Raw genomic sequence first — 12,346 nt, forward strand, 5'->3', positions numbered from 1 at the left:
GTAGTCTTGACACTTAGAAAATATCCGCTATCATCTGTGAAAAGGACATTGATTCGATAACGGTCAACCAACTCGTGACGGTGTCCGTTTTTACGAAGGGATGATTTCAACGTCATCACTTGCAACTCTTGGTTTATATCTTGCAGTGGCAACCCTCTATCAAGAAAATCATGATAGGCCGGAAAACAAGCTCTGTAATGTCGTATCAGCATGGATCGATTTTGCGAGGATTTGCATTTTTTTTTTTAATTTGACCCAAAAAAAGTGGTACAGGGAGAGAAACACCGAAGCTATACGTTCTCCTGTGAACCCCATACATTTTTTTTGTGCAAACAATTGTAAAATATTTAAATGATTCAAAGAAAAAGTTTCAATGCTGATGTTTAATACATATTTACAAAAAATAAAATAATAGACGTAAAAACTGTACAATGTTCATTAAATCCTGCTACTGGTTCATCCGTTCTGTCATTTCTTTATCGCTGAGTATTTAAGATGTTTACTGCAAATATAAAATATCAAAACATCAATAATTAATATTTGTTTTTTATTGTTGAACCTATGCTGAAGTTATCTAAAAAAAATTCAAGATTCAAGATTTTATTGGACACTCTGACAGTGAACTTTGAAATCCTCAAAATGTACTAAAAATCTTGATGTTAAAGCCCAATAGTAAACATGAGGTAGAATTTTCTAAACAGCAACATTCTATTCATTATATTATTTGAATATTTATTTATTGAAAAAAAGCAACCTGTATTTGTCTTTTTTTTTTAAATTACACAACTTTATAAAAAAAACAATCATTAAATGAAAAACAACTAGCAATATTGTGAAATATTTCAATTGAAAAATTAATGTAATATAAGGATTTACACTTATCAATAAATTATGCTTGCCAAATGAACAATACAAACTTACAGGGGTGTTCATATCCATGTCTTTTAAGGTTTTTTCTTTTCTACTGAGGCACCTGTAATATGCAAAAAAATCATCATATATAAACATAATAAATATGAATGTTTAATCAATATGAACACCCCTGTAAGTTTGTATTGTTCATTTGGCTAGCAAAATTTATCATATATAAACATAATAAAGCTTATATAAATATGAATGTTTAATCAGTACTCGTTTCAAACCTAAAAGAATTTGGTTTTTTTACTATCATTTCAGAAATAAAGAATACACGTATGTTAAACGACATGCAGTTCTTAATTCTTGGTAAAATATTTCAACAAAATAGCATTTATTCAAGTTGTTTATCTACTTTGATAAGTGGTGTCATGAGTCGAATAGTGTAACAGGGACGCTTGAAGCGGTATGTTAGTTCTAAAGAAACAAATAATAAGATGACAGCACTATGACTATAACAACCCCTTTATTAATTTATCGATAAGTAAGAACTACTCATTTAAGAGTGCATCAAATTTCAAATCGTATATGAATTTTACTTTCACGAAAAATGTAAAACAGAGCTGTATTTTTTTTAGAGTGTGCCCAAGAACGTACTTTGACCTATGGTGGTTGACTTTTACAAATTGTGGCTTAGATAGAGAATTGACCCATTGGCACGCATACCACATCTTCTTATATTTATTTACGATCACCTTTGGCACATATTGAAATACCGTTCGTACACGAGTTTGATCGATGGCATCTGGTGTACACATATTTCAGTGGTTGTCATTTGTTGATGTGGTTCATAATTGTTTCTCGTTTTTTTTATATATATATATATATCAAACCGTTGGTTTTCATGTTTAAATGGTTTTACACTAGTCATTTTATGGTCTTTTATAGCTTGCTGTTCAGTGTGAGTCAAGGCTCCGTGTTGAAAACCGTGCTTTTACCTATAATGGTTTACTTTTACAAATTATGCCTTGGATTGAGAGTTGTCTAATTGACACTCATACCACATCTTCATATATCTGTATATACATAAAACGTATATAATGAACATAACAACACAGTGTATCTTATAATGGTCAAAATCTTGTTATAAACAGACGGTGGAGGATCTACGGAGGATGCGCACTTTAACGAGTGCATACATATTACTGTATCTAGTTCATAGCGATTCACTCTCAAGTAGATCTTACGCGGTAAACAAGTGCGTACTTATACTACAGTACCTAGATCATGGCGAGCTTCATTCTTTAATAGTCGATTGTAGATTCAGAGTTTGAAGAAACAAAGAGATTGAAGCAGAGCTGATCGAGGCAAAATATGTCATATATAACGTTATTCTTACAATTGAGGGGACACGTACAGCCTCTACGTCCCTGGTATATGCCACTGGTAGTCATTATATTATACTAATGTTTTGTTTATTTGCTTTACTTGAGACCGATTCACACTCATTGTACACCGGTTTGTTTGTTTTCTTATACTTTATTTTATTCTATGAATCTAAGGGATATTTCATAACATTTTTAAGCTATCCTCGTCTCATGGGTTTTCGTACTGTTAAGAATGCATTGTGATGTCACAATTTTCATTGAAAAAGCATGCATAATACGAATTTATATGACGTACGTAAAAATACGATGATACTTACTTATACCCTGGGCACATATCCTCGTCACCAAAGACTCTCGAATGGCTTGCAGTCCATTTGGACTTTCTACTTCAAAAACATTGGCTGGGTTGTTAGCAATACGAGCCAATTCAGCAGGGTCTCTATAAGGTCCGACTCCTACATAAAAGATTTATTATTATTATTAGTAGTAGTAGTAGTCTTATTATCCCTTATTCGATGGTGTCCCTTTTTCATTTTAACATAGATTGTAAGTAACTTTAACTTGTTATTTATTTTGACTGTTAAGTCTATTTGATCAATTGCAGATACTGTTGACATACAGTACATAAGCATGATACATTTTAATTTAATAATATATTTTCCACATATAGGTTTTCGCAAACCTAGTTTAAGATTGGTTTTAAAATGATTTTGTAACCTCAATGCTCTTCAACTTTGTACTTATTTGGCTTCATACGTATTTTGATATGAGCGTCAATGATGTGGACGAAACGGGCGTCTGGCGTACTAAATTATAACCCTGATACCTTTGATAACTATTAACACCACTGGGTCGATGCCACTGCTAGTTGACGTTTTGTCTCCGAGGGTTTCACCAGCCCAGTAGTCAACACAACACCGAAGTGACATGAATATCAATAAAGTGGTCATTTTTATAAATTTCCTTTTTTGAATTTTTCGAAAAAACTAAGGAATTTCTTATCCCAGGCATAGATTACCTTAGCCGTATTTGGCACAACTTTTTGGAATTTTGGATCCTCAATGCTCTTCAACTTTGTACTAGTTTGGCTTTTTAAATATTTTGATATGAGCGTCACTGATGAGGGTTATGTAGACGCGTCTTGTGTACTACATTATAATCCTGGTACATTTGATAACTATCATCTCTTGATAAACTTATGTCTCATTTCAAGTCATGGTAAAATAAACAATGTTTGGTTTTCACGTTTGAATGGTTTTACACTAGAAATTGGAGTGGCCCTTAATCATGTTTATAGCGTGCTGTTCGGTGTGAGCAAAGCACAATGGTTTACTTTTATAAATGTGACTTGGATGGATAGTTGTCTCATTGGCTCTCATACCACATCTTCTTATATCTATTGGTAGGAACATTTTTAAAACGTATATATAATTACCTATGGCAAATAACAAGTAGTTCAGAGAGTGAAGCTTTGCCAGTTCTTTCTTTGTTTCATAAGGATTTGTAGATACACCATCTGTAATGATTACAGCGATTTGTGGAACATCATCTCTAGAACCATATGCTTTATTTAGTCCTTCTGTCCTCAACATTCTTAATGCCTTATCTAAGTAGGTATTGCCTCCTTTCCACTTTATCCTAGAAACGGCTGATGCTGCTTCTTGCTTGTCTGTATAGTCTGTTAAATGAAATTGCATCTCGGGTTTGTCGCTAAATTTAAGAGCTCCAACTTGTGTTTCTGAAGGCGATACTTGAAGATAATCGATTACACCAGTTACGAAGTGTAACGTCTTGTTGAAGTTTGCTTCTGTTTTTATGCTTGAAGATTGGTCAAGTACAAAGAAAATGTCTGCCAACAGTTCCTTGCAGTCTAAAATAAATTACAGAAACAAAATTACGAACGAAAGCATATACTTATCATGACTATACTGTTTTATGTATCTTGAATGAACATTCTGGTAATATGTAGACCACATCAGTTCTTTTAATGTTGGCTTTCATCTTAATTCTTGTAATATATGTTTCTGTTTCCTTTGTGTTTAATGTTTTAGCTTTTTTTTTCTATATTAACAGTAGCATAGTCGTATAAACTTACATATGTGGCAGTTGCTGCTACCCATCAAAAATATAACAATGAGAATTTTACATAAGATTTTGCATGTTGACTTGGCTTTTTTTCTATTAAAGATTTTTCAAGTTATTATACCCGCCAGTGCTTTCAATACAACATATTTATATATAAACTCATCATAGATACCAGGACTAAATTTAGTATGATATATGATTGTCCTCGTGTTGTATGCCTTGTAAAGAATCCGGTGTAGCTGTAAGTAGAGGTAAAACATGACAACGACTCTTGTATCAATTATGAGGGCCCTCATGGGGTTTTTGATTATGTGATTACTTGGCCGTTTTTTTAATGATTATTTGATTATTAAGCCAAATATTTCATGATTATTTGATTACCTAGGACTGTATTTTTAGTTTATGATTATTTGATTACTAAAGATAAGCAAATATTTAATGATTATGTGATTATATTGGCAAAAAAATGGTGATTATGTGATTACTAGGACCCCCCCCCCCCCATGAGGGGCCTCAATTATTATTAACAATCATTTACATTTCAAGTATGACGTCACTACAAAATAACATAAGGTACTTACCTTCGGTTTTTTGTTTGGCTACAACGATAATGAGAGAACATTACTATATTTATAATGTTGACAAACACATTTAAATATGGTAAAACTATTATTTCAAAACTTTTTTTTCATTGTAAAATTCACTTTTCCTATAACATTTACAATGACTTAGTGGTATGTTCTGCTCAATGTTGAACACTGATCGGTGTCATGTTGTTATGGTTGTCCTGTCATGAGGTCTCTGTTAGGTAGAAAGTTTACCTTTTTTTTCAAATTTAGATATTGAATATTGAAATTCTAATCGGTAAAGAATATGGAAAACATCTTACGATTCTGGTTATTAGATTAACATTTCAGATAGCCAATGGACATCGTCTGTAACTTGGTAAGACTACATTGAACCTTCGTGTATTTGTTCGATAAAAAAATACTGTTCTAATTCTACTTTGAACACTTCATGCAAAAAATTCTACCCTCAGTGAACAATTTGACATTTCGTACATAAACAGTTTTCGTCCTTGCCCATTTTTAGAGAAAAAAAAGTTTGGTAAAAATAAGTTCATCCGTTCTGCTCGATTATATGTGGTTATCGCTCAAGCATCAGGGACAAACACATTCAAGGATCGGATTTAAATCAAATTTTTTTTTTTTTTTTGCCCTCAATATCGGAGTCAAGTTTTTCACAAGTTAAACTTACGTGTTGTTGTAGGTGCGGGTGTTGGTGCTGGTGTTGTCTCTATTTCTGGAATATAAAAAGCAAAGCATTCCTTAGAGAAAAGAAAATTTGATTTTATGAAGTTACAAAAAAATGTTCTCAAGTATCACTCCACCAAGAAGAAAAAAATATTGTGAATCATATTTTGAAAGCAGGTGCATTTCTTTTGGTACTTTGTTAAGAATGCAGTGGTATAAAGAAATGCCTTCGAAGAAAACATATGGGATACGAAATTTTGTAAAAGATTCCGCAATATACACTGACGGTTAAATGGACAGAACTTGGATATTACTTTTTCTTTTATTTAGTTACGTAGCTCAAGAGAAAAAAGTAAAATCACAAAAATTATTGAACCCCGAGAAAAATTCTAAGCGGAAAGTCCTTATGATGCGTTTAATGATAATTGATAGAGACATTTATAAGTTTTGTCTAAGGCCAAAAAAAAAATTTATGTCTGTTTAAGGTTACATGTAATTTTTATTTCATCACACGAGTAGCGAATTTCCTTAAAACAGCTATCATATTCACGATCATGAACATTGGGATGTAACAGGCAACACTATCTTCACTTTTGACACAAGTTCAGTTTATTTTTCACTTTACGACGAAAATAAAATGGCTTTAATAGGGTCGGCGCTCAAAATAGGGTCGGTCGGGTAACCGTAAACAAACATATATTTTTTTTGGCCTAATGTAGATATACAATCGAAATTATCATGTAATACGTAAGGATAAAGTTTGGTTACATTTGTCTCAGTTGTTTCAGAGTTGAAGATTTTTGTAAAAGATAACAAAAATTTACAAAAAAATTATTCTCGTGGATACTTTATTTCGCATTTTACCCTTTTTGGTGCACCTGGCGGCTATTTGATTTCGAGATTTTCTAATTCATTTGATGTAGTTTAACAATTATTAATCTAATTCTTACTTATTCACGTTATTTTACTACTCGCGAGAGTCGCGAAAAATATCACCGGAATACATAAGTCGTTTTACATTATATATATTATATACTTACCAACACATGCACGTTTTAGCAACATCTGCTTTACTTCATCTGAATTTAACTCATTGAAACCTGACACTTGGATGGTAAATCTTTGATCTGGATCACTGGATATTCCATTGAGTTCGTTGACATCAACCCCCCTTCCAACTCCAATGGCAAATATATAAGCTCCTCTTTCTTTAATTTTAGCTGCTTCATTTTGGGTCTTTTGTTTTCCCTGGCTTCCAGATAACCTATCATAACTGCCAGGATTTGTAGCTCCGTCTGTCAAGACAACAACAACATCTACTACATCAGGTCGTTCCCCATTACCAGGTGCGAACAGTGTTTGGTGTGTGTGTTCTAAAGCAAGATATGTCCTAGTTGCGTCACCCATGGAATGCTTAATACCATTGATGGCACCAAGCACATCAGTCTTGGTTGTGTAATCGTTAAATCCAAATTGAGGAAACAGGTGATTACTGAAAGATACCGCAGCAACTCTAGTCTCGTCTGAACCAACATCAAGAAAGTCGACGATGTCATTTACAAATTGTATTTGTTTTTCGAAATCGTTTCTTGAAATACTTCTGGAGGAGTCAATAACAAAAGCAAGATCAATCCGGGTCTTACAATATGGCGCCCGCTTGTACCTGCCGGATGCCATTCCATTTGAAACTGTGAATTAAAAATCATGACAAAAATATAGATTAAACAGATGTACAAACATAAAAGAACAGCCACATTCATTACGTTTAGCTTGGAATTGCTTGAGTTATGATCTTTTGAATTGGAAATAAAGAAATGAACGAGACAAAGGTTCACTCGCATTATTAAAGTTTGCTGTTACAAAATGATAGAAATTAATATAAATTAAGGAATGTATCTCCCTCATACAAAGCTCTGATTCCTTTCACGGTTTTGCCTATACTTTTTTGGACCTTTTGAATTATAGCTCTTCATCTTTTGTATAAGCTTTGGATTTCAAATATTTTGGTCACGAGCATCACTGAAGAGACATGTATTGTCGAAATGCGCATCTGGTGCAAGAAAATTGGTACCGATAATTGTATTCAAGCTCCCATCATAAAAGTTGTTCGTAAGAATGTTTTAGGTAGTAGCCTCTTGCTGTCATTTTCAGTTTCCTTCTCCTTAGATGTTAAAGTAGGTGTTCATACTTCATTAGTTTTAAAATATTTGGGTGTGCGTCATCCTGGTGAAAGCAAATCCACCAAGGCTGATAAGTTATAACTTATAAAGTGTAATCTGTATCTTGTAATTACACTGGGTTTCATCAGCTAACAGTCAGGGCTTTGATGCTGACATTACTTAAAACACAAACATTTGTAAGTGTTATTTTCACTAATAAGAAAAAAAATATCATTTAAATTATGGTAATACGAAAGCAATGCATCCTACGCGTACACACAAACTAACAATTACACAATGTATATCACTTGAAATTGGCAATAGAAAACAAGATAAACTATTTAAACTTCCATACATAATTTGATGTTATATTTCAAACCGATGAAATAAAGTATAAGCAGAGAAGACATATATACATCTATATATGTCTCATATATACATCTATATATGTCTATGGTATCAGTAACGAAAATATAAATACCATACTTAGTATCAGTTGTGATGTCTATTAATCAAATCTAATCGTTATAAAGAACATTCTAAAAATTAATTTAAAGAAACCCAAACAAAAACTTTAAAATCTGTTGCGTTCGAAGCAATTACTAAAAAAATTACCATCAATGAGTATACTAGTTATAGGCTTAGAAAAAGAGACAAACGCATATATACACAATAATTGTATATTTGTACTCACCGCTGATAAAGAGGACCTAGAATACAATTAAAAAAATCAAATTAAAGTTCCCTATTAAATAAAGCATTGGTCGTTTTGTATCTTTATGGAAAATTCAATTTAGATTTACAAGCAGATTACAAAAAGTAAAATAACAAAAATACTGAACTCTGATAAACGGAAACCAAACAACATATTTTATAGAAATTGGGCATTCCTTGAATTTCTTTCTTGAAATTTCTTAGAATGGATCCAATATATGACGACAAGGATATACAATTAGTTATCATTACTAACACACAATAGAAAAAAATCTATATGCATATACTAATGAATCCTAAATCTACCGACTCCTTGTTTTTTTTTCTTTGGTAAATGCACAGTAGACCATACTGACGCAGTGTGTCAGGGTGGTTGTTTCCGTGTCATCTCATACTAAATTCTAACTTGTAAGTCCCTTTACCAAATCGTACTTGTTTTCTAGTTTGAATTGGTTTACACTAGATATTTTGAAGCCCGTTATAACTTATTGTTTGGCGTAAGTCTCCGTATTATGGTTTACTTTTTACACATTGTGACTTTGATTGAGAGTTGTCTCATCTGCACTCATACCACATCTTCTTATTTTCATATGACTACATAATACTCACCATTAAGATCATAGAAAACCATCAAATAAAAACAACAGTAGCATACCACTGTTACAAAGTCATAAATCGATTGAGACAAATATACACAATTATCACCTTATACGTCAAACGCGCCTTTCGTCTACAGAAGATAATTGACGCCCAAATAGGCCTAGGAATATCTGGAATGCCAAAATCTAGTTCGAAGTTCAAGGGCATTGACAACCAGCACTTTCCAATATAATTTTAAAAAAAATGCTTTGTATACTGTAAACCAACTAATTTTCTAACAAGTACAATAATGTCGCGAATGCAAAAATGTAAAATTTAGATTTTTCCTTACTGAACTTCATAAAGTAATTTGAGAATAGAGAAATTAAATCGCTGCGAAATGGACTAGAAAAGGGCCTTAACGCGAAATAAAGTGTCCGCGAAAATTTTCAGGTTAATTAATAGAGTTTCATAATTGAAAGAAAGGGAACGGTGTATTTTTGAAGTTGATCTATTATTTCATGTAGGTACATTACTCTTAAACTTACAGATCAATACTTTTGATTCAATGTAGTTTTCATAAGGTTATGTAAGGCATCTAAGTAAAAGAATTGTTTTACATGACTGTTTAAAAAAAGCATTTTAGAAGTTGCCATTGACAAACATATGAGTTTGACTGTCCCTCTGGTATTTTTCGTCCCTCTTTTATAACTACATGTAATAAAAAAGAAAGTGTTTTTTTCCTAAAACGAAGTCTATACGTGGAAAGAAAGATGTATGAGTTAATCTTTAAACTTTTCTGGTACTCCTATCAATCAATATTTAAACTTTGATTTCTTTTTTATTAATATTCGATTTCAACATCTGATTAACCAATTTAAGCTACATTAGATTTGAATAAAAATAAAAGAAATATCTAACAGTATTTCGAAAAGAGAGAGTCGACAAAGAAAAAACTTCACTGCGCATTGAAAATAAAGGAAATATTTAATATTTAATTATTAATGTTTTATTTATTCTTGTATGTCATCCCTTAAGGTAAATTTGGCTACTTCGTTTAAAAAAATATATATATACGTAAAATTTCATCGAATTGACACTTGAAGACTCATATACATATACTTACAAACGAAAGCAGCACAAAATGTAGAACATCCATGTTTAACAGAATCGTTGTAAATGTTGCTTTGTACGCTCTAAAACACCTCTTTTATATCATATCTTTTACCGTAATTGTAAGTAATTTCTCGCTCATTTGCATAAAACCAGTTAAAACTATTTGATATTTAGTGATAACATAGTTAAGTTAGTAGTCAGCCGTTTAAGCGATATATAACACTCAATACACCAATTATGTTAGAAACATATATGAAACAACGACATAATCACATAATTGTTTTTGTTGAAAAAAGCGGAAAAGTTAGTAGAAATAATGGTCTAAAATATAAGTCCATAATCACATGGCAAAATCAAATAAAAAAACGCATAAAAAAGGAATGGACAAGAACTGTCATATTCCTGACTTGGTACAGGCATTTTCAAATGTAGAAAATGGTGGATTAAACCTGATTTTATAGCGCTCACCCTTTCACTTTGATGACAGTCTCATCAAATTCCGTTATATTTACATTGATGCGTTAACTAAACAGACACAATAAATAAAATAGTCAGAATATGGGTACATCAGTCATCATCGTATACCAATTTTAAAAGGAACAATTTAACAGAACACAAAAACATCTATCTACAAACACATTCATTGATTTGTGTGTCTGACGTCAGAAAATTGTATACGGCACATAGATTTGTCGTTCAATGTGCATACAAACAATTTTAATATTTACCTAGGCAATGTTAGCATACAGGGTTAAAATATCCAAAGTATGTAAAAATAAATTTCAGAAATAGACCGAGATTTAAACTAGTCCAAAAGTTATATGTAGAATTTATAAGAATCCACAAATAGTTAATTCCACTACGCCATTGAATGATTTTGACATTTATGGTTCAACATATATTGTAATTTATAATAGAAATATATCATAATGACATAAAATAGAACAATATCATACTGACGGGATCTTTTAAAGTACAGAGTCACGTTATACATGTAAGAACCAAAGAAATACAAAAAGTCGCATATACAAAACACACCACCAAAAAATGAAGACAATACAAACACATTGACGAGATGTATAAGTACCGAGCCACGTCAAACGAATATCACATAAAACCATTCAACAGTAAAAGTAATATTAATAATAGAACAAAGACAAATGAAAGAACTATAAAACACGTTGTTAAGATGATAAACAACATCAGTAACCAGAATCTATACATCAAGACCATCGTGTATTATTTGTGAAGTTGATACGGAATATTTATCAACAAGGTATTGGTACCTTCCGATGAACTTTTTTAGAAAAAGGACGAGACGTTCTTTGACATACCCCTGGTTCATTAAATTTCTACTCAGACACTGATGACGTTTTACAAAGTCTGAGTAGGAGCTGCAAGCTCTTGAATATCGAATAAGTTGGGAAATATATATCCCATATGCAAGTTAAAGTGATATATTGCTACTCAGGTGGGGGAAATTTATAATTTCAAAAAATGAGCCAAACCTAACGACTTGTTTCGCTAAACAAGAACTTTTGCAACTTAAATTGACTTTTCCTCGTTAAAAAAGGACGTTCTTCACCTTAACATTTCAGATAACTATAAAAAGAACAGTTTACATTTCAGATCACCTTCGTCTTTTGGTAGTGTTTGTATTGCTCAGTTTTTGGTTTTCTATGTTGTGTTTTGTGTTCTATTGTTTGTTTGTCTTTTTCTTGTTTTAGCTATGGCGTTGTCATTATGAATATGAATGTAGAATTTATGAGAAGTATTTTCATTGACGTATGCGATGGTCTGTGTGAGCCTTAAAAAGTCGATATCAGATTTAGACAAATCTAAAGCCCGGGACCTTTTCAAACCAGTGATAATATGCGGGTTATAGTCATACGTAACATTTTTCACATAGAATATACCTTTATGTAAAATTTTCCTTTAAGGGCATACGATACAGTTTTGATCCCGTATTTACAGTTTGATGAAAATTTCCATATAGGCTATTTTTGCCCGATTAAATCAAATATGTAATAAAAAATATACCTTCTTGTGCTACTTTTTGAGTTAAATGAGGTCGAAATTTTGTATATTTGCTCAAAATTCGGATTTGTGACCGTATTTTCCCATTCGAAAGAAGGTGATAACTTTTTTGTTTTAAAAGATACACACAAATTGTTTTTTGTTAAATAATTTGTAATTT

At 31.9% G+C, this 12,346-nt stretch overlaps 1 protein-coding gene across 1 annotated transcript; it reads right to left on the reverse strand.

Annotated features, from left to right (window-relative positions):
* Positions 1-368: 368 nt before the first annotated feature.
* Positions 369-10,300, reverse strand: LOC139527728 (cartilage matrix protein-like). Its single transcript, XM_071323355.1, has 9 exons — positions 10,160-10,300; positions 8,435-8,450; positions 6,622-7,269; positions 5,586-5,630; positions 4,910-4,927; positions 3,679-4,113; positions 2,561-2,698; positions 922-973; positions 369-502 (listed from the first exon to the last, which is right to left on the reverse strand). The coding sequence occupies exons 1-8, from the start codon at positions 10,190-10,192 to the stop codon at positions 945-947; spliced, it is 1,362 nt and encodes a 453-aa protein (XP_071179456.1). The 5' UTR covers positions 10,193-10,300; the 3' UTR covers positions 369-502; positions 922-944.
* Between the last annotated feature and the right edge of the window lie 2,046 nt (positions 10,301-12,346).

The sequence above is a fragment of the Mytilus edulis genome, chromosome 6 (genome assembly GCF_963676685.1).
Source record: "Mytilus edulis chromosome 6, xbMytEdul2.2, whole genome shotgun sequence".
In the NCBI taxonomy this organism is placed as follows: Eukaryota; Metazoa; Mollusca; class Bivalvia; order Mytilida; family Mytilidae; genus Mytilus; species Mytilus edulis.

What these genes read in the sequence shown, in the direction of transcription:
- LOC139527728 (XM_071323355.1), bottom strand. Translation starts at nt 10,192, where the DNA reads ATGGATGTTCTACATTTTGTGCTGCTTTCGTTT. An exon ending in GCTAAAACGTGCATGTGTTG is followed by an intron (nt 5,631 to 6,621) that starts GTAAGTATATAA and finishes TTTATATTCCAG; the next exon opens with AAATAGAGACAACACCAGCA. An exon ending in GATATGTGCCCAGGGTATAA is followed by an intron (nt 974 to 2,560) that starts GTAAGTATCATC and finishes TGCATATTACAG; the next exon opens with GTGCCTCAGTAGAAAAGAAA.